The sequence below is a fragment of the Lissotriton vulgaris genome, chromosome 1_1, assembly GCF_964263255.1.
Source record: "Lissotriton vulgaris chromosome 1_1, aLisVul1.2, whole genome shotgun sequence".
Lineage (NCBI taxonomy): Eukaryota > Metazoa > Chordata > Amphibia > Caudata > Salamandridae > Lissotriton > Lissotriton vulgaris.
In genome coordinates, this window is record NC_141685.1 from 504983537 (window position 1) to 505010327 (window position 26791).

At 42.5% G+C, this 26791-nt stretch overlaps 1 protein-coding gene across 3 annotated transcripts in view; it reads right to left on the minus strand.

The window, feature by feature from the left end:
• The window catches only part of CRYZ (crystallin zeta), a 326836-nt gene that overhangs the window by 100611 nt on the left and 199434 nt on the right, over positions 1–26791 (minus strand). For all 3 annotated transcript variants that reach the window (XM_086953869.1, XM_086953870.1, XM_086953871.1), the window contains exon 6: positions 10622–10771. In XM_086953869.1, the coding sequence (XP_086809995.1) occupies positions 10622–10771 (150 nt within the window). The remainder of the gene's footprint in view (positions 1–10621; positions 10772–26791) is intronic.

Here is a 26791-nt window from a genome sequence, read left to right on the forward strand (position 1 = left end):
CAAAACTTGTTGTAAGCTGCAGCAGATCCAAAGGAAGAGATAGCTTTTTTGACATTACGTTTGTCAGCCTCACTTTCCTTTGCTCCTCAAAGTACAAACAAATGCGTGATCACACAATTACCTCCAAGATTTAAACACAACTGGATTTTTTGTCAAACATATGCAGATTTCACTGTTAGGAGTTATCACTAAGGCACATGATATGGCAATTTCAATGGACACCATGGGGTCAGGTTTGCAGGATACACCGCTGTGTACAGTTGTACTACAATGAGGGCCTTTCTGGCTCTGCCAGTGATTTACAACAATAAAGTCTGTCTGCATCTCACTGAATAGTTTCTCAAACTAAGAGCAAAAATAGCTTGGCGCAGCCTACAGATTCCATGCCCAATTCCTCAAAGTTGCTGATCACTAATATTAATCCAACCCATGCCTAGGCCGTGATTAAAGTAGGAGAACGAACAAAGCAGCCAGCCAGCCTGCTGCATTAGCTTAGTTCAGATCTCCTACTTACATCGCGGCCTGCCGCCCTGGCCGCCCGCACCCTGCGCACAGTGCACCAAATCAAAAATTGTAATCATGATGATGATTGATTCATCATCATAATTACACATTTCTGATGTATTGCCTGCACCTACGACGGTCCTGTCATCAGCATGTACACGCAGAGCTGTGCATATACGGAGGGGGCGCCGAGCCCCTCAGCCCGAGTTGTGCGCTCAGCTCAGCCTCCCACAGAGTGCTGGCCTGCAAGACAAGGAGTGCAGTGTGCTACTAAACAGATCATACTGGATGGTGGATCGCCACTAATAAGTGAGATGGCTCCTTATTTGGCAGACAACTAGCCTGGGAGTAGTGCCCTGGGTGGTCAAATTACAAGGGGGAATAGTTGACAGGCACTCCAGAAAAGTAGAGAGTTTCCCTTTGTTCTTGAAGCCAAGGAAAGTGCGATCATACTAGTAATAGGCTGGTATAAATTGAGACCGAAGAAGCTGTGGGATTGTGCATTATCAAATGTTTTTGACAAGGGTATTTGGGAAAGTGGTTGCGAAATTCGGAAAGGCCACAGTGAACAGAGCCTGTATTCCAAATATCTACCGATTTGAACATTCAGGAGGAGAATCAGCAGACAAGCAGAATGGTGATGCAGGCAAATGGTATGCTCGCGGTAGACCCAATGCAATGTGACTAACAATCTGAAAATGTTTGAACGAAGGGCTCTAGCCTACATTCTAGTGCAGGAAAGCGTAAGGTGCATACAAACATAAAGTTCATGAGGTCTTTCTTAGGGGATTGCTCACAATGGGACTACTTTGTATGCACTATTGTTGACATGCTGTTATCCTACTCAATCCAACTAACAGACTCTCATGTCCACCATTCGCCTTCACAAATTATATTTCCCACTGCTAATCCAGCAAATCCTTTTTGGGTTCAGGAGTAGCGTGCTACTCGCTGAAAAGCACTTCAATGCCTTGCCAGAGGCAGTAAGCGCTATATAAATACAATTACAATATCTCTAGACGTATATACGCGTACTATCACAATGCAAATCTGGCAGTCGAAGCTGCATCATTATTTTACCATAACATGGCCGCCATCAACTGGCATGGATGCGAGCCGACGTAGAAGGCGGGTTCAGCTGGGGGGCGGGCGCCCCCTGCCCACAGCCTGGCACTCGGCTCGACGTTATTGGTTTGTTCGACAACAAAGCGCGCACCACCGGCCTAAAAGGTATTAATCTTTGATGCAACTGACTGACCATGCATTAATAATGGAGGGAGCCGCTTTCTCTATGAGCTGTGAGTGAGCGGTGCCCATCAGATGCCCGCACGCTCTCTCTGCTCGCGCAGATTCAGAACACTAAAGCCGGGCATTTATAATTCACATTATGAAAAGATTAAGAGCCCGTTGAAAATTGGCGGCTCGGGGCTGGATGCCACATCCAGGCGCACTCTGACCACTTGAGGGGGAAATGGTGTGGAATTTGGAAAGTGTAGCCGGCGATTGCTTAAGTGTCCAGGCGTCGACCCGAAGCACGAGCCAGGGGCATCTTTTCCTGGCTACTGACCACGCCCCCGTTCTGCAACACCCCCACCCAGGGCGTCCTTGCCTCGCTGCAGCCACCTTGCAAGCGTGCCGTCTGTTCACCAGTCAATCTACAGGAAGTGACCTGGAAATAACCGTGTGAGTAGGGTGACCAACTGGCATGGGTACAAATTCAGGACTCTGAGTGTAAAAATTCAGGACAAGAGGTCAAAATTCAAGACAGAAATTCAGGACGGGAGTTCGAAATTCAGGACAAAAGGTAAGTTTTAAAGACACATCAGAGGAGGTTGCGCAATAGTATACAAGTAAGTAAATAGACAACCACTTAAGTACAAGTGAAAATAAGTTTATATTAGGTTGAGAAAATCGTGCACTTCATGGTTTTTGAGTATGCATGCAGCTTTGAGCAAATGTGCAAGTCTTTTTGTGCTAACAAAACAGACCCCAACCTTCTTTTCCAGCCTCCCAGGAAAACGCCTGATATCCAGTCATGCCAGTTCGGCCTTGCAACCACCCTCCAATGGTGCCCCTCATCTTCACAAAGACCCTCTCTCATGTGTTTTTAATTTCTTTTATAGTGCTACTCATTCCAAGTAAGTAAGACAGGGTGTTGGAGAGCGTTACATCACGCACATCTTATATACATGTGAAAGTCAATATATAGGAAATGTTACTTAAGATAATGGGGGTTACAAGGTGTAATCACCATTCATTCTGTCCTTCTATCTGTGTACCATCCATAACAATATTCAACCATTTGCAAACCTATCCATCATCTATCCTTCCATCCATCCATCTATCATTCCACTCATCTATCCCTCCATCCACCCTTTCACTCATCCATCCCTCCATTCATTCTTTCACCCTACCCATTCATCCACTCATCCATCTACTCTTCCACTCATCCATCCATTCACTCATCCATCCAGCCATTTAACCTTTCACCGATCCAGCCAGCCTTTCACTTACTCATTCATCCACCCAGACACTCATCCTTCCACCCTTTCAGTCATCCATCCTCCCTTTCACTCTCTATCCCCCTTACACTTAGTAATCCATCCTTCCATCCACCCATATACTCATCCACTCATGAATCCATCCATTGACCCTATCACTCATCCATCCTTTCACTTATCCGTCTATCCTTTCTCTCATCCATCCACCCTTTCACTCTGTCACTCAACCCTCCATCCTTTCTCTCATCCATCTACCCTTTTACTCCTTCATTCATCTATTCACTCTTTTGTCCATTTAACCCCCTTTCACTCACTCATCCAGCCTTACATCCACCCTTTCACTTATCCATCCATAAATTCATCCTTTCACTTATCAATTCATCAATCCTCCCATAAGTTCACCCATCCACGCATCCCCCCATTCACTCACGTATCATCCACCTTTTCACTCATCCATCCATACATCCATCCACTCACCCATCCATTTACAACTGACAGCAGCAAAGCTCCGAAGGTCGGCTGGGCCTTATTTTACAGCTAAAGATGGTACAACGACAATCAAAATGAACAGACAAACAAAGAAAACAATGTTTAAAGTGGCCCATGTCCAACTTGCATTCAGCCCCTGCAAAGCCGAGACATGGGGTTAACATCGCCCCCCCCCCCCCTGCCTCCCAGGCAGAAGGACACCCCCCATGACTCCTACAGGCCACCGAAGTCAGTATCTGCATTTTTTACCTACCTTCGCTTCAGAGGAGTTTGAACATCAACCTATTTTCCAGCAATTCTGTATTAATGTTTTAATCAAGAAATCATCACTGATTAAAAAGGACCTGCTTTCGGAGTTGAAAGGAAGACGTGTGTGCATTTCCACAAGGTCGTGTCCTGTCTCGAATGCATTTCTCACACAGGCCTGATTTCTCAGCGGGCAGTGCTTTCGGTTTTTTTATGCTTAATGCCCAGTCAGCTTGTGTGTGATTTTGTCTGCGAGTGCGTGCGTTGGTGCGAAATTATGGAATGATCAGCTAATTGCATTGAAAAAAGCAAGCTGAAGCAGCAGGACGTGAGTGACCAGGTGTACCTCTACCACCTGATAAGTTATAACCTCAGTCACGGGCCGAGACTCATTTATAACTTATCAGGTACATTACATAGTCAGTGTCACGTCCCGGCCTAGTCACGTCGCGCTGCTTGCTTCTTTCGGTGGGGGGGGGGGCACAGAAAAACGGACTCACCTCAATCAGGCCTGTTGTCTGACTACTGTTGGTGGTGGGGTGGCACTCTGACTGTTGCAGACACACTACACAGGGGGTCGGTCCGGCGGCGCTTGCCACTGCCTGGCTATAAAATTATGGCCGCTTCAAGTGCGTACCTGACCTCTGCTTCTCAGTTAGATGCCCAATGCGCATGCGGGGACAGGAGGAGACAGGGCATAATTCTGCGCGCTGCGCACAGGCACCTCCTCCTCCGTTTGTTTATGTTAGGTTGCATATTTAGCCAGCACCACTTGCTGCAGTGCTGTTGTGTCAATCAAGCTTGCTGGCGGCGGCGCTAGACTTATTCGGGGGCCGGGGCAGGGAACTGTAAATGATGTGCAAAGAGTGAACTCTTAGACATGATGTGACGCACGCTGTTGAGGCTGGGGCCGGGGGCCGATTTTCAGTCCGACCGTCACAGGCTGTGACGGGCGGACTGAAAATCGGCCCCCAGCCACAAAACCGGCCCCCTTTTCTAAAACCGGCCCCCACCCCCTCCAGCCTACCGGGGGATTGCCCGGTGCCCAGACTCACCAGTCCGGGCCTGGTCTTGGACTACCCAGGGTTAGCTAAACCCAATAGGACAAAATCACAATTTGCAATTCCCTTGGCACATCTACCAAGCATTTTCTAAATGCAAACCGTGCATTTTGGAAATTATATTACCACCGACTCCAAGTCGATTGTAACCATGTGAAAATGTTGCAAAATTCACAAAAATGCATTTTTCAAACTGCCATGTAGCACACACATGCCGGGTGCTTCAGGGAGCCCTTAGGCCCCCGGGCACCCTTGGTATTGCATTACCTAAGTTGTGATTATCATTTAGGCCCATAGGTACGAATGGAGTCATATTACCTAATAGCAATTACCTAATTGTTATTGCGAATCTTTAGGAGTTGCTATTAGGTAATCACTATTTTCTTACATACCATTTTGCATTCCTTAAATAGCGATTCCCTAACATTTAAGGAATGCCAAATAGAATATTGATACATGTGCCCCTTTATATCTCATGACAACGTTTTGGAAAACTGGGACCTGGCTACAAGATTTGGCAGCATACACAATCAATAATACATTCATTAGGGCTTTCCCTAGACTCTGTTGTGTATCTTGTCTCATCCAGATTAAAGGCTAAAGTTTACCTCCTTACACTAATTTATGCAAGTATTCATAGACATGGATTTCTGAGCACGTTTTTTTAACAACTTAATGTTGCTTATTCTTTTCTTACTTTCACAACGCTATAACTATAGATATTCTATACAAACCTGTCTAGAAATATACCTACAAGAAATTAAATGGGCAAAAAAACATACAGGGGGAGATGGGATAGAAACAGAGTAATTCTATACAACAGATGAAATGAAACAGCTGTGTAAAGTTTCTTGTGATCTATGAATTATACAATTTTATGGACAAGTACCACATAACTTAATAATATATACATTAAAGGCACCTTGCTTGATCACTTTATCCAACCAATATTCTTTTCATATTTGCTTATCTATTCTAACAGGAACCAGGTGACTTTTCTTCACTGGCTATATCAAAGAGTACCTTGGATCAGTAAACAGTCCTCTAAGAGCAAACATGTACAGAGATACAATTCTGAGGAGACAATTCTCTTTCACACCTCCCATGGTTACAGCATGGATTATAGCTATCACTCAGCACCAGTAACCCAGTTACTTTGTAGATCTACCCCTTATATGTCTCACCGCCAAAGGCCTTACTTACCAGATGACAACATTTCCAGAACAGACACCAACTTCATTTAACAACACTTCCTATATACCCGATTGCCAGATGCTGCCACTTTATACAAGTACACAGATCTCCCCAAGGCTCGCATTTGGGGGGTTGGGGGCATGTGTGGCCCTACATCCATCTTTGAGGACACTTGGTGGTGGAGAAAGGCCCAGGCTTGATGGTTTACAAACCATCTGTGAGGTGTTTTGTAGTATACAATTGTCTTGTTTAAGGAATATATGTTGCACAATGATATAATCTGGGTTTCGAGTCACATCAGTCAAATCAAAGCTAGCTAGGACCCAGTGCTGTTGTGAGACAGGAGACGAGCAGGATATCGTTACTTCCCTGTAACAATATTTCCTTATATACATGGGAGGGTCTGATTAATGTTTGTTGCTGTAGGTTGTGAGACAGTAGGGCATCATCTGTTCCACATGATAAAATACTTTACTGTATGGTTTGGTGGGAGTATTACTTAGCACATAGATGCATCAATGACTGACTCACTGTTTGTATGTGTTTTGAAGGATGGGTGTGTATATGTGTGCGTTAGTGAGTGAATGACTGTCTCATTAGTGTCTTTATCAGTAACGACATATGTTTTAATGTAGTATATGTGAGAATTGATGTATATAAGTGAGTATATGTGAGAGTGAGAGATTGTAAGAGTTCCTGTTTAAATAAGTATGTGTTTCTATAAGTGATTGTTTAAGAGAGTAAGTATGTGTAAGTTTCCTTAGAAGTAAGGTGGTAGTGTTGTATAGCTGTATATGCAAATAAATGGATGTTCAATAGTTTACTTGCATGTGTGAGTATGTGTGTGAGTAACTTTTGGATGACTGTCGGTGTGTAACAGGATGTATAGGTGTATCACTACATATGATGAGTGAGTATATGTATGAGTGAATATATAGAATTGTTGGTGAATGAGTGGATGTGTATTTAGATGGTGGAATTACTGAATTGGTTGTAACTGGTATGGGTATCTCCATTTTTTTGAAAATGTTAGTTTCTATTTTTGAATATGTGTTTCAAGGGTTACATTACACTGAAAGGAGGTCTGTCACTCTGTCACAAGGATGGTGTCAGCAGTGATGTCATGAGTGATGTCACTGACCACGTCATGAGTGATGTAATATGTGACTTCATCAGCAGTGCATTGCAGGCGCGCAAGTTATAGTGAGTCCAACTAACTAGAACGTGGGAATTTCAATGGTTTTATGTCAGTAAAATTTCCAGCTAACTATAACTGGTGTCAAACCTATGGTTTTTCAGTGAATTTAATAGGTTTTTTAAATGCTAATTCCCAAATATAACTGGTGTGAAACCTATGGTTTTTTTTCCAGTGAATTTCATAGGTTTTTTAAATGCTAATTCCTAACTATATATAGGGCCTCAAATCTATGTTTTGTTCAGTGAATTTCAAAGGTTTTTTAATAGCAAATTTCTATTGTATTCAAATATAATATTTTTATAATGAATCCTATATTGTATATTTATGTAATACTATTTTTTATATGTATATATTTTTTTTGCCCCGGAGCGCTCCCGGTGCGCGTACCAGTGTGCGCAGCGGAAAGCGCAGTCTTGCGGCGCGCCCCGGTGAGCGTCCCGTTTGCGCTATTGCCGCGAACGAAAACAACATCGTGACGTATCGCGTAGCTGCATCTGCGTGATACGCACGGCGTAAGCGCACCCGGAAGCACCCGAGCGCATACGATCGCGCTACGTAAGCGACCCGGGGCACGTCGGGTCATGTGACCTGAAAATAACACTTTTCATTGGTTCAGGACAGTTTTGTTTTTCAAATGATGAAAGCCCCCACCTTTTTTCCTCATTCTGACTTTGTACTTTGACTGAGAAAGACCTGTTTGCAGACCTATTTGTACTGAGAAATGGCTACAGTAGCAGCAGCAGCAGGAGCATCTCAACCACCACCACCACCACCACCACCACAAGGACCACCACAACACCACAGAGGTGGAGAAGAAGAAGAAGAGGAGGAGGAGAAGAGGCGATTCCTGCCTGAAGATACTACCCTCTATAAGCCAAAGGAGCACATTGTCTGGGAGTTTTTTTAAATCCCAAGGGGCCTCAAGAAAGTTAATGCGCCAAAGGTTACTTGTCTGATCTGTGGCACTGTACTTTGCAGGGGGAACCCTGCCAAAAAGTATTCTTTTGGCAACAACACAATGATTCGCCACATGCAACGCCGGCACCCAAACAACTATGCTCCGGCAGGGGTCAGAGAACTGACCAGAAACCCTCCCCAATCTTCTCCCAGCACCTCCCAAAGTACACAACCCACTCCATCGGGTCCAGAGTCAAGGGAGATGGTCCCAAACATCCAACCCCAGTTTGGAGATTTTAAAATAGTTTGTAAATTTTGCGGGACTACAATTTGCTATGGAGAGCAAAGTATTAAACTCATCAACCGTGCTGGAGACAACCACAACTGTAAAAAAAAAAACCCTTAATTTTTTCCTGTTTTTTTTTGCTCCAGTTGAGCCGTTTACAATTCCCTGTTTTTTGTTTGTCCCCATAAAAATTACAAAAAAATATAAAATTGTTCATAAAAGCACAAAAAAGTTAAAAATGTTCCAAAAAACAAAAAAATATAAAACCACAAAAAGAATTAAAAAAAAACAGTTATTTTTAGAACTACCTCCAATTTATAAAAAAATGATAAATTTTTAAAAAACGTTGTCATTCTTTTTTCCCCATGGAACGCTCCCCGGTACGCTCCGCGGTGCGCGTTCCGGGCGCTCCCCCCGCGCAAATCGGAAAAAAAAAATTTTTTTTTTGCCCCGCGGGGCCCTTTTATGGCCCCCACATTAAACCTAGGGGGTCGGGGGGGGGGTCTACCCTGCTCCCTTTTGGTCATTTCCCCCTTTGTTTTTGCCACCTCTTGTGTCTCGATCCTACCGAGACACAAGATGGCGGCCTCTCCGGACTGTTTGGAATGTTGACAGACACCCGAGAGCCAATCAGGTTTCCGCTCGCGAACTCGCGTAGCGCGCCCTGGTGCGCGTACCGGGGCGCGCTTATAGATACATATATTTTTTGAACATAAATTACTCAAAATCCACTGGAGCACATATCTTGAGACATAGCAAAGGCACATCGGGCTACCAGTCCCTACAATTTTGCCAAGTTTGGTGGAAATCCATTCAGCCGTTCGGGCTAAAAGTGAGTCCAACCGCCCTATGGAAATTAACATGGGGAAAACACGTTTTGGGACCCCCCATTTATCTCGGCCCCGCTTGACAAATCCCCCCAAACTTTCAGGGAAGGAGCGGAGCGCAGCGAGGCAAATTTAAGGAAAATTACAGGCAGATCCCTAAATCGGCGCCAAAGTTATTCCCAATAGAATGTTGCGGATTTCCTATGGAAAACAATCCTAACTATAACTACCTACTGGCGACCGCCAGTAGGTAATATATATATATATATATATATATATCCAAGTCAAGATGCCTCAGCTACTCGCCCCCAAAAAATGCATATTCAAGCGAGTAGCTGAGGCAGAGGGAGCGATGAGATATAAAAGTCCTTGCGTGAAAAAGAAGCAACATGGCAAACAAACAAACTGTACAGGATGTAAGGGGATTGTCAACTGAGGGTCTGTAAAATAAAGAAGATGCCAGATCAGTATTATACACTGATGACCATCCTCTGCATTATTGTGTAGAATCTGGGGACAGCAGACGCACTGAGAGACATTGAGTGTGGCTGAGTGAAGTATCTGAGAAGGGATGAGTGCTCCAGTCAAAAGACTGAAAAAGGACAAACTCAGCAATGAGTCTACTATGGTTGGCATGCATTGCATCTATTTTCAGGCCCCCAGATCTGGGGCTACGCCGCATACATCCTTGGCTTTTTTCAGGGTTCTAAAGTGAAGGAGCATACAACGAAGACACAGAGATCAAGGGTCCATGTATATCCCAGATAGTTACTCTTCTAAAATGCAGCCAGATTTCACTCCACAGGTAACATAGGAAAAATGTGAGGGTGGACAAACTAAAGGGCTCTGCCCCCCTCACCCATACAGTTTTCTGATTTGATCAAATGGCACTAAGGAGGTGCAACAAGACTAGGCAACATGAACTTAAAACGTAATTTCTTTCACAAACTTTGGGTTATAACCCATTATAAAGGGCCCTTGTAGATTCGTTTGCCTTAAAATAATTTTTAAAAGTGATTACGTAAATGTAGTACGAGGGAAAGGAGTAAACTGATAATCTAAAAAGTTAAAACTCCTACAGGGTGGTTTGGGCACATTTGAATGAGCTCATATAATAGTATAAATAAGTATGGTAATCTAAACAATGGGCTGTATTGAAGAACCTCATTTATAGCGGTGCAAATAGTTAAAAGACTAAACAACATGTGTAGAAGTTTTCAGTGCTTGTAAAATGAAAATAATGTAAGTGGATGAAATACTTTATAAAATGCGAAACAACATATGTATGTTTGCATGTTTTGATACAACAAGTGCATCAGAAAACAAGAATATAGTGGTATTGCATTTAACAATTTCAGAAGCTGGTGGAAGAGAAATGCACATTGAACACAATTTCTTTTAAAATATATATGAAATACCTTAATTTTTTTGATGTATCCCTCTTCTTTGTGATTAAAAACTTCATGAGCTCCATTTTCCAAAACTAAATCCAGTCCGTCTTGAGAACCAGCTGTGCCGAGGACCTTCAAACCATAAGCTCTGGCAATCTGGCATGCAGCTATACCAACCTAAATATCAATGTGAACAAGGTTTTTAAAACACTGATTGAAAAATATTCCCTTTCCCTTAAACAACGTAAAGTTTACTTTATTAGCATTCATCATCTATTGTAAACAGCAAATAAATGAGTTCTGTGATTTTCAAAAATAGTTATGTTATCAACTTACACATAAAAAAAAGAATCGAAATTACCGGACCAGGTGAGACAAGTGATTAGCCTAACACATGGCTATTCTCCTGCCCAATGTAATCAGCAGTTAGCCCTAAGAATCTGTTTCTTTTCTTGATGTGCAATCAGCTAGAGGTTCTTTCTGAGGATCATTTGTCTTTTAACCTAGGATTATCCTTCAGTTTTGTGCAGTGAATATCAGCGCCAAGACTCCTCTGGCATTCGTGCTCTCTATAAATCACTCAATATAAATATATATCAATATCAATATTCACCTAATGATTAAAAAAGGTGGGTAGGGCAAAAACTTCTGGGAAATGCCACCAATATTAAGTCTTGGCATTGAAGGGGCAAGACAAATTGCTGATAGCAATTCAATAAAAATATTTTATTCCAGTCAAGTATATGTCCCTGGACTCAGATGTGAAGGCTGAATACAAGGAGGCAGGTGCCCAACACCCATTGGACTCACCGGGCTTCAGCCCCCTCGTCGTGTTGTCAGCCCGGGCTGAAACAGCTTCGCGAGCTGGCGACCGTTTAATTGCAGCCGCACCCGAGTACTTCACTGGACTTTAAAAGACCATTGACCTGTTAATGAGGCTTTTGATGTGTTTTCACCCCTTCTTAGAGCCACTCTACCTATGGCTGAAAGAATTAGCTCCCCGGGCACCCCGAAATCTTTTTCGGCCCCCCCCCCCCCCCGAAATGTGGCTCTAGTTGCCCGCCTGCAAGGAGGTCATGATTGACATCCATGACCGTAAACAGATCTAGTTGGGCTAGGCAATACTATGTCATTAAAAGATATAACCTATAGGCTTGTTCACAACATATGGTTTTATCAGTCAATCAATACAGTAATTTCCCCACCTCCATACACGGAGGGTATTATGGTTTAACTGCTTTTCATTACTGTATTCCACACAGATGTCCAGAAAGGGTGTATGACTCGCCATTACCATCAAATATAAAGTATGTCATGCCCCTCCCTCCCTCCCGTCCCCTCCTCCTCCTCCATACATAGCCAGCAGCAAGAAATGGAGCGGAGGTTCACTTTATGAAGTTTGCTTGGTGGCCACTGCCAGTCATGGAGGATTTTAAAAAAGTATGAACTTTGGCCTAGCTTCTCCGCTACTTTTGTCATGTATATTGCAGTAGCTCTGCACGGTCTTCTGCTGTAGAATCCTTTTACAGGTGGTGCAAGACACCACTTGGTCTTAGGAATGATGCCAGTTGAGTATAGTTCACATACCAAGCTTTCATAGAGTCCATTAATTATATTTCTAAAGCTGCTCCATTTGGTCCAGTAGCTGTGCACTATACAGTCTGAACGATTTTGGGACAACTGTCCCAGTTTTGTGTGAGACAGTCTTTCAGTTGTTAATATCTCCAGTCTGTGGGTAGCTGAGGGAATGCTTGAGATTAGCCATCGCTTAACAATTTCACTATTACTGCAATGCTCTTGGAGGCCCAATTACTACATTGAAAAGGCTGATTATAGATAACCAGTTATGCAGCTTTCCAGATAGGAGTCCGAGATCTATAGACACATATCAATGGATGATAGCGTGTTTGGGTCCCTAGTAGCCTTTTGCCTCCTGTAGAGTATTTGTGGTTCTCAGGAATGGTTTTGTATGTGCTCCTCTATTGGGATACAGTCAGGCACCTCTAGCTCCGAGGTGAAATAATATACCATTCAGGGTAAAGGATGAGCTGTGTATTGAAGTTCTAAGTTCGTTAAAAGCAGGCCCCCTGACGTTATGGGTGCTCAAAGGCTTATTGTCCCAATTCTAGGATGCATGTTACCCCAAACATACGACATGACTGTATAATCGAGACTTAGACGTTATTTTAGGGGTATATTCAGATGAATTATGCCAACAACATATATATCTTTTTTAATTGGTCTTTATTGAAAGTCTTCATGTTAAATACAAAAAAAACAAAGGAAACACTTGAATATCTTTGTAGGTGAGACAACATAACTTTCTCATATCCAGAATGACTGTCCACGAAGATAGGCGCATGAGGGCTTTAGGCACTATCATGTCCACCGGGTAGGTAGGAGGGGTTCACATGCTGCGCAGTCAGTGTCACTGTGGGGTTACCCCACCCATGAGGGGAGGAGTTGAAGTGGATTGTACACTGGCGTATGATGTTGGGTCCCGTTGAGAAGTCACTCCCACTGTGTCAAGCACCCGGTGTGCCTACACTCCCGTCTATGGCGGTCGGAGCCCAGCACCAGCTACAACAGTATGGTATTCCACCCAGTGATCTGCGGGACCTCCCTGGCCATGAATCACAGCTGCCTGGTGACATCATTGCCCATTCCCAGAATATGTGTTTCCAGGACTGGGTGGATGGGGCATTCACAGCCTTCCAGTTATTAAAGATTTCTCAGCACACTAGTGCAAGAGCCACATCAATGATCTTGGACCCCTCCCGGTCTGTCTGGGGCGCGGCATAAGGCCCAAAAAGCGTGACTTCGGGGTGTTGAGGTGGTGGCTGCCTATAATGCGCTGTTGAATGGGCAGATCTCCGCCCAGAAAGATCACAGTGCAGGTCACTGCCGAGTCACTTGGAAGAAGTCAGCATACTTAGAGACACATCTAGGGCAGCTGTCTGAAACTGTAAGGAATAGCCTGTGCAGTGTATATAGTTAAATTTGAGTAGTTTAAGTCATGCATTTCTGGAAACTATGTGAATGTCGTTCTAGTTATGGTACCAATCCTGCTCAGTCAGTTCAAATTGGAGGTCCTGCTTCCAGCAGAGCCAGAGGGCCAGCAGTGGCAGCTTTGTGCCTGCACGCAGTACCTTATACTAACATAGTAATCCTATGTGTGTTGGTGTTCCAGGTCAGGAGTGTATGAAGAGCAAAGGTCAGCCGGAGGCTTTGTGTCTGGGGCACTCCAAGCGTCAGCCAATTCTTTCTTGATGGCAGCGCAAGTTAGGAACTGCCCAGGCAGCACAGCATCCAGTCCACAGAGCTTTTTGGACTGGAGTGGTTTCCCAGCTTCATGCAGGGGTCCGAGAGTGTCCACCCCCAGTCAGTGCCATCTCCCCAAGTGGTTTGGCCTCCCAGTTCAGCACATCTCCGTAGGTACTACATAGAAAATTTGGTGAATGTGTTATTTTACATCATTTGGGACAAAGGTATCTGGACCAACAGTGTTGAGCTACGCGTAACTGCAGAGGAAACAGAACCACTTGCGAAACATGTCCCAGAGCGCCTTTCAGGACCTCCATGAGAGAGACTCTAGGCCAAAGGCAATGAGTCCCCAGCGATGCCTCTGGAGCCAGCCAGGTCATCAGGCACTGCAGATGAGCTGCTAGGTAGTATGCTTAGAATCGTTGCGCTCCCAGTCTGCTCGCCTCTGGGTGGGGAAATAATTTGTTTAAGACTACCCTGCGTTGGCCTTCCACCCATATTAGGCTGGATAGCCAGGAGTTAAGTTCCTGAATAACCGATCCATGAAGGAGCAATAGAAGAATGGCAAACGGACACAGTGGGTGTGAATGAGCTACCACCTTGGACCAGGCTACCCTTCCCATTGGGGACAGCGGCAAGCACTGCCAGAACACTGAGGAGTGCCTTAGGGGTGTCAGCTGCCTACCGAGTATGCCCTCAAGGACAGTAACTAATATTCTATAGACCTGGACACCCAGGTATTTGAATGCATTTTGTGTAATCCGAACCGCCATTGGTGCACCCTTTGACATGAAGAGGATAAAGGCTTCCGTGAGCGGGGAAACCCCTAGATTAGGCCACTCTGACCCGAAGGCAAGAAAATTTCCCCAAAGGAGCATACCAGCTCCATTGCCTGGCCCAGTGTATTGTTTTTCTTGTTGTTGACAGGATTCAAAAAGTGAATGCAAACATTAAAACATGAAGAACTCAAGAAAGTGTAATAAAAACACGAAACCACTCCAATAGTTTAGGTGGTTCCTTTGATAAAGGACTTCAATTTGAAAGCACACCCTGACCCCCCGTTGTTGATAAATCACTGTGTCTGCATCAGTTTATGGCTAGCATCCACCTTTGACATTGCGTAGAGCTCCAGGGAGCTCCCGTTCGGTCTACATCAGGTGGTCTTGCAAAGATGCTTGTACCACCATGGTAGTCTTTATGCAAATCCCAAGGATGTAAACTTTGAATGCATCTCATTCCAGTAGAGGGTTAGAGGCTGTCCCTGTTTTGACATCAAAGTAGTTGCGAGTGCAACTGTAAGCACGGTCTTCGAGTGCCATGCATCCCAGCCACCATGTGGGGACCTTCGCTCAAGATGTCCCCCACTGCAAGGGACAATGGCCTGAATGAGTTTGGCTAAAAGCTCTGCATTTATTTTAATTTTATTTTATACGACTTGTTAAGCGCACAATTACCCGAGGGTGTCTTGGCGCTGGACAGAAGATCGAAAAAAGAACTAGAGTTGTATGTGACTTGGCTTAAACTTATTGATTAAATAACCAGGTTTTTAGCTGTTTCCTAAAATGGGTTAATGTTGGAATGCTCTTAAGTTGATTGGGAAGGGCATTCCATAGTTTGGCCGTGGCAATTGCAAAGGATCTGTCTCCCCATGTAGCTTTTCTTGTTTTGACTATCTCCAAGAGATTTGCTTTTGAGGATCTGAGAGAGCGACATGGTCTATAAGGACAGAGGGCATGTTTTAAGAAAGTTGGCCTTTTTCATGGATGGATTTGAAGGCTATGCACAGAGCCTTAAATTTAATTCTTTGCCTCACAGGTAGCCAGTGAAGTTTTCGGATAACATTTGAAATGGGTTTAAACTTAGGTGTTCCAGTGGCAAGCCTAGCGGCTGCGTTCTGTACCAACTGGAGTTTGCTTAGCACCTGGTCCGGTGCATTAAGCAGGAGAGCATTGCAGTAATCAACTCGAGATATGAGTAGTGTAGTAGTATTTGTAGTATTTAAAGGGAGATAAGGTTGTAATTTTTTGATCATTTTTAATGTAAAAAATGAAGCCAAGACTATGGAAGTTGCTTGATGTGTATAAGAAAGTTTGTTATCAAAGATCACTCCTAGGTTTCTGACCTTGGTGACAGGAACGTGCGATGGTCCAAGTTCTTGAGGCCACCAGGTGGGGGACAACTAGGAGTGAGCTTACCAAATACCATGACTTCAGTTTTGTCTGAATTGAGCTTTAAACAATTTTTGCTCATCCAATTACTAATGGCAAGCATACCCCATTGGAAGTTATTGGCTACTTTCAGTCCATTATTGTTAATGGCCAGGACAAGCTGCGTATCGTCAGCATAAGATGTCACTGCTAGGCGATGAGCTTTAATGATCCTCGCTAAGTCTGCCACATAAATGTTGAAAAGTGTTGGACTCAGCGAGGATCCCTGGGGGACACCACAGGGAAGAGAGAAGGAGCAGGACGAGAATCCGCCCATGGTCACCAATTGTTCCCGGTTAGATCGAAAAGAGGAAAGAAGGGAAATGGCAGTACCAGATACTCCGGATTTTTTGACACGGTCGATCAGGATGGAATGATCGACCGTGTCAACGGCTGCGGAAAGATCGAGCATTATAAGTACCGCTGCATCTCCTTTATCTAAGATCATTCTGATCTCATCAGATGCTTTTATAAGCGCCGTCTCAGTGCCATGACCCTTTCTGAAACCAAACTGCGAATCATCAAGACAGTTGTTATTGTCGATGAATTCTGAGATCTGAGGATTCATAATTTTTTCTATGATTTTGGAAGGAAAGGGGAGACATGCTATTGGCCTGTAGTTTGTTACCTTAGAGGGATCTAGAGTAGATTTTTTAAGTAAAGGTTTTATTACTGTTCTTTTCCATATAGAAGGATAAACACCTGAGGTAAACATGGCGTTGTAAATGTCAGAGAGTGTTTGGGATGGAATAACAGGAGCCAGTTTCAGTATTGATGGGGGGCAGGGATCATTGGGAGAGCCAGAGTTGATAGTCATCATAAGTTTGTGCACCAGTTCTGGTGAGACTTGATCAAACGAGAAAGTGGGTAAAGTAGTAGGAGTAGGGTCCGAGGTGATAAAGGAGATAGTAGTGTCATGGTTAAGATCATTGAATTTTGAATAGATATCAAAGACTTTGTCTTGAAAATATGTTGACAAGGCATCACACATGGATTGAGAGGCCTCTATAGAAGTAGGTTTATCCTGACCTGTGAGATGAGATACAACCCGGTAAAGTTGTTTAACTGAGTCTTGTGCTGACTATTTGGTTGTTAAAAAATAAACTTTTCTGAGTAATGATCATATGTTTGTAATTAGTTAATTTCTCTTTATAACAGAGAGACTCAGTAAACCATGGGGCAGAGTTGGATTTTCTATTGGTAGATCTTTTTTTAATGGGAACCGTGGTGTCTACTAGGCTTTGAAGACAATTAGTATAAATGATGGCTGCGGTTTCTGGATTGGAGGTGTTAATATCCTGCATCGCGTGTAATTTATTCTTGAAGTCGTCAATATTGATGCTTTTCCAAGATTTGAAAGTGTTGGAATTATAGGATTTGGAGGAGGGAGACATGGTAGGGGAAATGTTAAAGCATACAGCTGAGTGATCGTTCCAAGTGAGGGGCAATATTTTCTCTATAGAGAGAGATGTGAGATTGGAAAAAATTCCATCTAATGCATGTCCTGCTTTATGCGTAGGAGAATGGATTAATTGGTTTAATCCAACAGCATCCATTTCAGTACAGAGGGTGATGGTATCAGGATCATCACAGAGATCGAGATGGAAATTAAAATCACCTATAATGGTGAAATTGTTTTCACCTGCTACAGGTTCAAGGAAGTGACTTAAAGAGGAAAGAAATGCTGAGCGAGAACCAGGTGGACGGTAGAGCAGGACACCTCGAAAGGAGCTAGAATGTGGGGGGAAAAATGTGAAGTTTATAGCCTCACATGTGTTAATACTTATTGGCTCTGTTCGTATAACAAAGGTGTTGCGATATATTATTGCTGTCCCGCCACCTTTTCTTAAGGGTCTATTGTGTCTGATATTTGCATAACCCTCCGGCGTAGCAGTGGTAAAATCGGGGTCAGAGGCCTGGTCACCCCAGGTTTCGGTTAGAAATACAATATCTAGGTCCCTGTTATCAATAAAGTCAGCTATTTCATACCTGTGATTGGGGAGTGCATTAGGCACTGCTCCAGACAGGTGAGGAGACGTAAACAGCATATCTATTCTCGTGTGCTGTGTGTGGCTGTGCGGTAGAAATGTGAGTATTCCCTATCTAATGGGTGTGTCCTATGCCATATGTCATATAAGTTTCCGTGGCCCAATTTGTCATGCTATCGGCTTCTCTGTGACTGCCAAGCAGGCAGAGCGAGTGGGATCTGTCCAGCGTACGGTCAAGCACACAGTTGAAGTTACCAGTCACGACCAGGGGTTCAGTCAAGGAGCAGTCCATGATGTATTCCAGGCTCTAGAAATGCGCAATTTAGTGTTAGGGAAGCAGACTCTCAGTATGTGGATGGGGGGCCCGTCCAACTGTCTGCACAGGCACACATACCAACCCTCAGGGTCTACCTGGTGAGTTCCCGGGTGAAAGTGTCTGTTCTGATCCAAACCAGGACTCCATTCACATAGGTAGAGAATGTTGTGTAGTAGAGCTGACCCTCCCACCGGGCCCACAGGCACTGTCCCTCTGCCACGGTGAGATTTGTTTCTTGTAGGATTGCGATGTGGGAATGCGTCTGGTGAGGTATGAGTAAATTAGATGACTTTTACCTGCGGGGACCCATCCCCTGGATATTTCCTGATTTTAACATTGTATGCAGTGGAGTGGGGCTTGATGTGGTTGGAGAAGAGCAAACATCCATCCACGCACACCGTGCCTTGAAGGTCGATATTCACAAAGGTGAAATGCCATGTCTGGATAACCCATGTTAGCTTGCTGTGAGTGCCCTCCACCTCAACATAATAGTACCATCTGTGCTGTTTGTAGGAGCAAAACTAGGGAGAAAAACGTAACATGTCCAACAACAAATCCCCACCAAGGGCTGGGACAAAATCCATAACCCATAAAATCAAGAAACAACTAAGAAGTAGAAAGGGCAGAGAAGAACAACAGCAGTCAGAAACAAGACCGCAGAGGGCGAGGTGAAGACTCAAGGGAATGACAAAGATTGAAGGATATCAATAAGGACGGCTAGGCAGTGGAAATGCAAGGCCAAGAAAGGAGGAAGCAGGACATGGGGAGGGGAGGCAGAGGTGCAGAGTACCAGAGATTTGTAAAAACTGGAGTGATGAAGGACATTGGGGAGGTGTGAGCAGTGGCACCACCCTGTGTAGTCCATATCACCTTGCTGCCAGCCTGTTGAGGACACACAAATAGCAACAGAAGCCATCAGTCAGGCCCCCAGGGACTCTTCCTGCGGAGGGGGGTGCTTTGGTGATCCTGATGCAGAAACTAGTTGGGCTAAACTAAGTCCTCTACCAATTGCGTCATGATTTTGGGGTGTGACATTGCCTTGTTTCCGGACCTGGTCAGTGTGGTATTGTGGTATCAACCTGAGTGATACAATGGTGCAACAGTGTCTGTGTTGTTGGTGTGATTGTTTTTGTGCAGGAAGGGAAAGTGTCCTGCACAAAAACAAGTTGCTTTTCACTTTCTAGCTGGGCTGAAGAATCCAGCATACATGGAAAGAGGTAAAATATAGGAGAAATAATGTTATTTCTCCTTGTTACGCCACTCCTAGAGAGGCACACCTTTTTAATGTATTCCCAGATTTACGCCATGTTGTATATCTGTTAATGTGTAAAAAACGTATGTGCATTGCGTGGGAACATCCACTGCAACGCCAATCGCACGCCTCTGCAAAGCAGTGTGAGGCAAAGAAGTGATTTTCACTGCGTTGCCTCAGGAACGGAATGTTGGGAGGTTGAAGCAGGTGATGCAGGGGAGCTAATGCTGATGGATGCGACATTTGAATCTGGAATAAACTTCTTCTACCGAATAGGAGTCTCCTGGTTCTTGAGTGATACCCATCTTACACTGGCGACGAGCGAGGGATCAAATTGCAGCATTTCAGATAAGGATCAGGGTTTCAACATCGTTCACGATCAATCTCTGGATTTACATGTTACTTGGCTGAGAGATGTCTGCACTGGAAAACATCTCATGTGAGTTTTGAGACTTCCTTCTTTAATTTACAAACAATTATTTTGCGGTGGACGCATTGCGGAAACTTAAAGTCACGTTACCCTTCTGCTTTGGGTCTATTGGCTATATTTTATAAGGCGGTTACTAGGGCAAACTTGCTCAGACATTGACCCCTGCTATTCTGTTATGTTTACGGGATTGGGAGCACTAAACGCGCAAATTCACCCCAACACTTCACATAATAATGGGATTGGGAGTGAACGGCTCGAGCTCATTTCGATATGGTCTACTTGAACAAAAACACACAGAGGAGCGTGTCATTCATCAAACTCACCTCACTAGACAAGTCACTGGAACCCTGCAGCACACAACTCGCAAAGCAGAACTCTGCAATGAACAATCTGTGAAGCTTTTCGTCTGTGCATGCCATGTTCTCCGTTCTTCATAAATCTACACCACGCGTCTCACGTAATTTACGTGATGTGGACGCCCTTTTGGATCAGGAAGTTACTACGCTAAGGACATTCGCATACTCAATACATCTGTATTTTCAATTATTTCCATTGCAGTGATGCAAACACTCACTTGATGATTTCCTGACTTCCTGGTTACCACTCATCCTACATCCAGTCAAACGTCAGTGATGTGCACACTTATCTCCGATGCGCATTCTTGTTTACCGATTTCCTGTTTTCTGCTGATCCTGTAGCTAGTCTAAGCTCAGTGATGCGCACAGTCTCGTCTGATGCGCACACTCAACCCATTTACAGCGGTTGCTAACCATTGAGGTACTTTTTGATCTACAGTGTGGTTTTTTTTATGTCACTATCTACTCACATTTTTACAATGGTGAGATACACCAGTTATTGAATGTTTATTTACATAATGCTTTTGCACATGAGGTGATAATACTTACTTTTTCAACTTGTTATTAATATCTCCAACAACTCAGAGTGGAGCTTTATTGCAGTTGTGGTTACCACGAGTCTTTGTTGAGTTGAACAGTATATGTTATTATCATGTTATTACTCTATTTTTACTCACTATGTAAAATGTAACAGCACCTCCGTTTTTCCTAATGTCACCATGAGATCCTCTCATTACGTGGCAAAAATGGAGAAAAGTCTTTGAAAGATATGCAAAGGTTCGTGGTGCCTCTCTGAGTGCAGAGAGGAAATCCGCTCTTCTCCTACATTGTCTTGGTTCGGAGGGTCAAGAAGTGTTTGACCATCTACCAGAAATTGTGGGTGAAGATCTGAATGAAAATGAAATTTGTATCTTGAAACTTGATAAACATTATCTACCTAAAGTAGGCACCATTTTAGAGCGCTGTCATTTGGGGCGTAGAACTCAAAGTGATGGGAAATCAGTAGAAAAATATGTCACTGCTTTGAGAAAATTAGCATTTTCTTGCAAGTTTGGTGCTTTAATTGAAGAAAGGATAAGGGACCAATTCAGGCCAATGTAATATGGAAAAAGGCAGGGATGATTTGTGGCAAAGAGATGATCCCTCCTTAGATGAGGTGCTAATAACGCAAAACTGATACAGCACTCTTTGAAATGTGTAGAGGTTATCACTAGAGAAGAATCTAGTGGTGATGTAGTCCACTTAGTGAAAAGTTCCTCCAAAGAGAAAAACCAAAAGAAAGAAACAAATCATAAGGTTGAAAGGAACAATACTTATCAACCTAAATACTACAGATGTGTCAAATTTGTTCATCTTGCCAATGACAAGAAGTGTCCTGCACTCAAATCTACCTGCTCAAATTGTAAAAAAAAACGGGGCATTTTGCTGCAGTTTATAAAGCTAAAACGTTCAGGGGAAATGCTAATGGAGTCAGCATTGAATATAACTGACAGTGATGAGTGTACCGATTTGGATTGTGGTCAAATTGTTTCACAAGTGACGCCTAATGAAAAGAAAGGTCCATTGGATGAGGTAATGGTGGAAGGGAGTAAAACAAAGTTGTTGTTTGATTCGGGGGCAAAAATTACCATTGTCGAAATAAAAATGTTAAAACCTGACATTAGGCCGTGTGCTTATGGTGGAGAACCTATAACACTATTCGGCTATTTTGGGTGTTTATTTTAATATGAAGGAAGATATACCTCTGCCAAGATCTATATATCAAAAAAGGGTGATAGCATTGGGAGCTGGTTTCACCAGAGAGATCTTGGTGTGATCCTTGATCCCAATAGTGAACCCCCCCCCCATTATTTTGAAAGAGGAGTTTCAAATAAAAGAGGTGAATATACAAGAAGGATTGGATGACACATTCTCAAATGTTAAAAAATGAGTTTCCAGGGTGTTTAGGAATGAACTTGGGTGTCTTTGTCGCTACATTCACAGTATAGGACTGGTCAATGGGACCAAACAGGTCGCTGGAAAGGTTTGTGGTGTGCCATTTGCTGTAAGGGAGGAGATGAGGTTGGAATTGGAAAAACTTAAAGCTAATGGAATCATTGAGGAAACAGAGGGAACACAGTGGTTGGCTCCAGTAGTGCTGCTAGGAATGGTCTGCGCCTATGTGTGGACTTCAGAGAGTTAAATAAGTTAAGTAGTAGTTGATAAATATTATCTGCCTAAAATCTCTGATATGCTCATGCTGTTGAAGGGTGCCAAGGTCTTCTCTACCATAGCTCTTAAATCAGCCTACCATTAAATTAGTCTTGATGAAAAATCTAGGGACCTTACCTCTTTCATTACACCTTTCTGCACCTACAGATTTGTTAGATTACCACTTGGGCTGGTGTTGGCAAGCCTCTGTGTTTCAAAGAGCCCTTGATAAGGTTTTGAAGGGACAGAAGGGTGTAAAGATTTACCAACACGATGTATTGATTTTTGACAAAGACAGTGAAGAACACGATGTGAGAGTAAGACTGGTATTGCAAAGTTTCAATCAATTTAAGCTTACTGTTAGGCTAGACAATTACAAGTTTAAGAAGACTTCAATAGATTACTTAGGCCACACAATAACTGGTGAATGGGTAACACCCAACAGTGATTTAGTTAATGCCATACAGAAATTTGCATCCCCTACCAATAAGGAGGAACTCATGAAATTTCTTGGAATGGCAGAATACTACAGCAAATATTTTTTTTTATTTTGTTTTTTAGAGATTTATTTTATTTTCACCTGGTATAAAGTTACAAAAACATTCAAATATTATTTCAAATTAAGCAAGTTCATCATGTACATACATAATCATGTTTCATGTTATAAAATAACAATACTAAACAAACGTTAGAGAAAAATTTCAGAAGAAAAAAAAAATCAGATATAAATGTCAATTCAATTCGATTCTAATTTCCCCCAGATTCTCTCATATTTCTGCAGCGATTTGACACCTCTAAGTTCTGCTAACGTGCATTCCATAGTCTTAACTTCATTAACCAAATACCACCATTCCAAGGCGTTGGGTGGGTTAGGATTGATCCAGGCCCTAGCTAAAGTTAGTTTAGCACAGGAAAATAAAATGGATAACAATACGGAGTGTGGTTGATTTGTAGTATGTAGACCTAGTATTACCATAGGGGCTGTTATTGGTGTACTGGAAACATTTTTTATAGCTAAAATTTTCCCCACTTCTTCCCAGAACTTCCCAGGTTTTGGGCATGTAAACAGCATATGTACAAGATCTGCTGCGTATTCATCACATTTTGGGCATCTGGTTTTCTCTCCCAAGGTGTTATTTGGAGTCCATTTAGAAATCTTTTCTGGGGTATAGTATAACATATATATAGTTCTGTATTGCTGTAGTCGTAGGCTAGAAGATCTAACATGATAATGAATATTAGTGTACGATTTGCTTATTTGTTTTCCTGTTATGTTAGTTCCCAGTTTTAAGTTCCATTTATTAGCTAATACTTCATTATCGTCCGTTCTTAAGTCTATAAAGAACTTATATGCCAAACTGATTATTGATTTCTCCTTTTTAGAGTTTAAGATATCCCAAATACCCCCGCTCGACAAGATTTTAATTCTATTCTTCCGCACTAGAAAGTCGTATATTTGCCTATATTTAAACTCATGTGTGTCAAACAGTCCGTATATTTGTTTTAAGGTGCGAAAATCCATTATGCCTTGAGAAGTATATAAGTCCCCTAGTACCGCAATTCCTTTCGATTGCCACCTTCGAGATTCCCCATCACTGAATATGCTAGGTAGTCCAGGATTATCCCATAGGATTAATTGGGTGTGAAATATGGTGCTTTTACAGTGGGTAAGTATATCTTTCCATATTTTTACTATATCCCGTGCGGTCTTAAATTTAACCCTTTTGTAGAAGTTGGGGTTTGTAATGCGAAGTAAAAATTGTTTGGAATCTCCTTTAGTAATAGATGGTGGTATAAAAGCAAATCCTCTGTATCTAATAAGGATCTAATACGCCTTATAAATGAGGCCCAGAAGTAGAGTTTCAGATCGGGAAAATTAAGGCCGCCGGATCTGATTTGATTTTTTAACATCTTTAGCGATCTCCTAGCCTTCTTATATCCCCAGATAAAGTTACAGAAGACGCTATCTAGTTGTTTAAAAAAAAGCCTATTTTGTGCCAAAGGGATTGATCTAAATAAATATAAGTATCTGGGTATAATTTTCATTTTTATTAGATTTATTCTACCGATTAAATTTAATGGAAGTCGGTGCCATTTTTTTAAATTCGAAGTGGTAGTTTTCATTAGTTTATTATAATTAATCTTATTTAACTCTTTAATATTTGAGGTGATTTGTACTCCAAGATAGGTCGCGGTCTTGCAAACTTCAGGCATTGGTTGGGGGGGAACAAAATTAGCTATTATTGGAGTTTTATGAGTGTTTAGTTTGTAGCCAGATACATTGCCAAATTTGGATGCTTCCAGATTGATTGCTCTCAGAGAGTCAGTGACTTCAGTCGAATAAATAGCGATGTCATCCGCATATGCAGTTATTTTTAAGCTCTGCCTGCTGGTTTTAAAGGATATTATTTCTGGTTGATTATCCAATGCCTTTAAAAACGGTTCTAGTGATAAGGCAAATAATAAAGGTGATAAGGGGCACCCTTGACGTGTGCCTCTCCTGATTGAAAAATAATTTGACGTAAGACCACCATAACTAGTGTATGCAGATGGATTGTCATAAAGTGCCCGAATCCCATTTAAAAAGTTTCCGCCGAAACCCATATGTCCCATTATGTGCCATAGATAGTCCCACCCCACCCGATCAAATGCTTTTTCAGCATCAAGCATTATCATTGCTAAGGGAGTGGACTCTACCTCTGCTATGTCGAAAGCTGTTATTGCCGTGTTTACATGGGCTGATGTGTCGCTACCCGTTACAAACCCGTGTTGTTGCGTGCTTACTATTTTAGGCATTAGTGGTGCAAGTCTTCTTGCTAAGCATTTTGCGAATATCTTAGCGTCAGCATTAATTAAGGAGATAGGTCTGTATGAGCCCATCTCCTCTTTAGGTTTACCCTTTTTGTGAAAAAAAAACAATTTTTGCTTTATTCCAAGAGTGTGGAGCGGACCCTGTTCTGCTTATATGAGTGACTACTTCTAGAAGAAGGGGTGTTAGCTCTTCCAGGCATGATTTATATAGTTCCAAAGGAATAGTATCCTCCCCAGCGGCTTTACCTAATGGTAGTGATTTTATGGCTTCTTTTAGTTCTTCTCTAGTTATTTCTAAAGCCAGATTTTCTGCTTCATATGTTGTTATTTTATTCGTTTGATTTTCTTTTAGATAATTATCAATTGTATTGCCATTTGGCGTATTCTCCGGTGTATACAAAATTTCATAATATTTGGCGAATTGTTGTATTATATTATCTGTCTGATTATATCTCTTATTATCGACCCCTATAATTTGTGAAATCGTAGACTCTGCTCTATCCTCTGCTACTTTAAATGCTAAAATTTTCCCAATTCTGTCACCCCCCTCATATTGTGTAAATTTGTATTTGTGAATCTGTGCACTCCTTTTTTTTAAATAAAGTTTCTTTGGTCTTACATTTTAGCTGACTAAGGTTTGTATTAATAGCCAGAGTTGACAGATTTCCTCTTAAAGCCTCTACTAGTTTTGTCTCTTCTGCGGCAATATCCGAAATCAGGGTTAAATTACATTTGCGTCTTTCTTGGTTTTGTTTTAGGACAAAATTCTGTGTAAACCCTCTGATACTGGCTTTACATGTGTCCCATACTGTTAGGCATGAGGCAGTGTTTCTATTAAAGATCAGAAATTCTATAATATGTTGTTTCAGTTGTGTGATGAAAATCATATTTGATATTAAATTCCTTGGAAACGTAAAAGCTCTAGGAGGATTGCGTTTTTGAGAGGTAGTTAGTTCAACCATAATAGGGTTGTGATCAGATGTAATACGTGGGTATATAACCATTGTTGTTGTGGATCTCATCAACGAGTCTGATATTAAAGCCATGTCTAAACGTGAACATAGTTTGTGAGGCGCAGAGTAGTATGTATAGCCTGGGGTGTTTGGATATAATGAACTCCAAACATCTCTAACATTATGTAGCTTACATAAATTTAAGATAGATGTTCTGGTTTTAGGCATTCGAATACAATTACCTGGGCGTGTTGTATCCGTCTGACAATTCATGATGCAATTAAAATCACCCATAATTATAACTTCTCCTTCCCAGTCTAATAGGGCTATATTTAATTGTTCAAATACTCTAGGATCTTCTCTGTTTGGTCCATATACAACACATGCTACAAGCTTCACATTGTTATGACAGAGTTGAGTGATTGCCCAC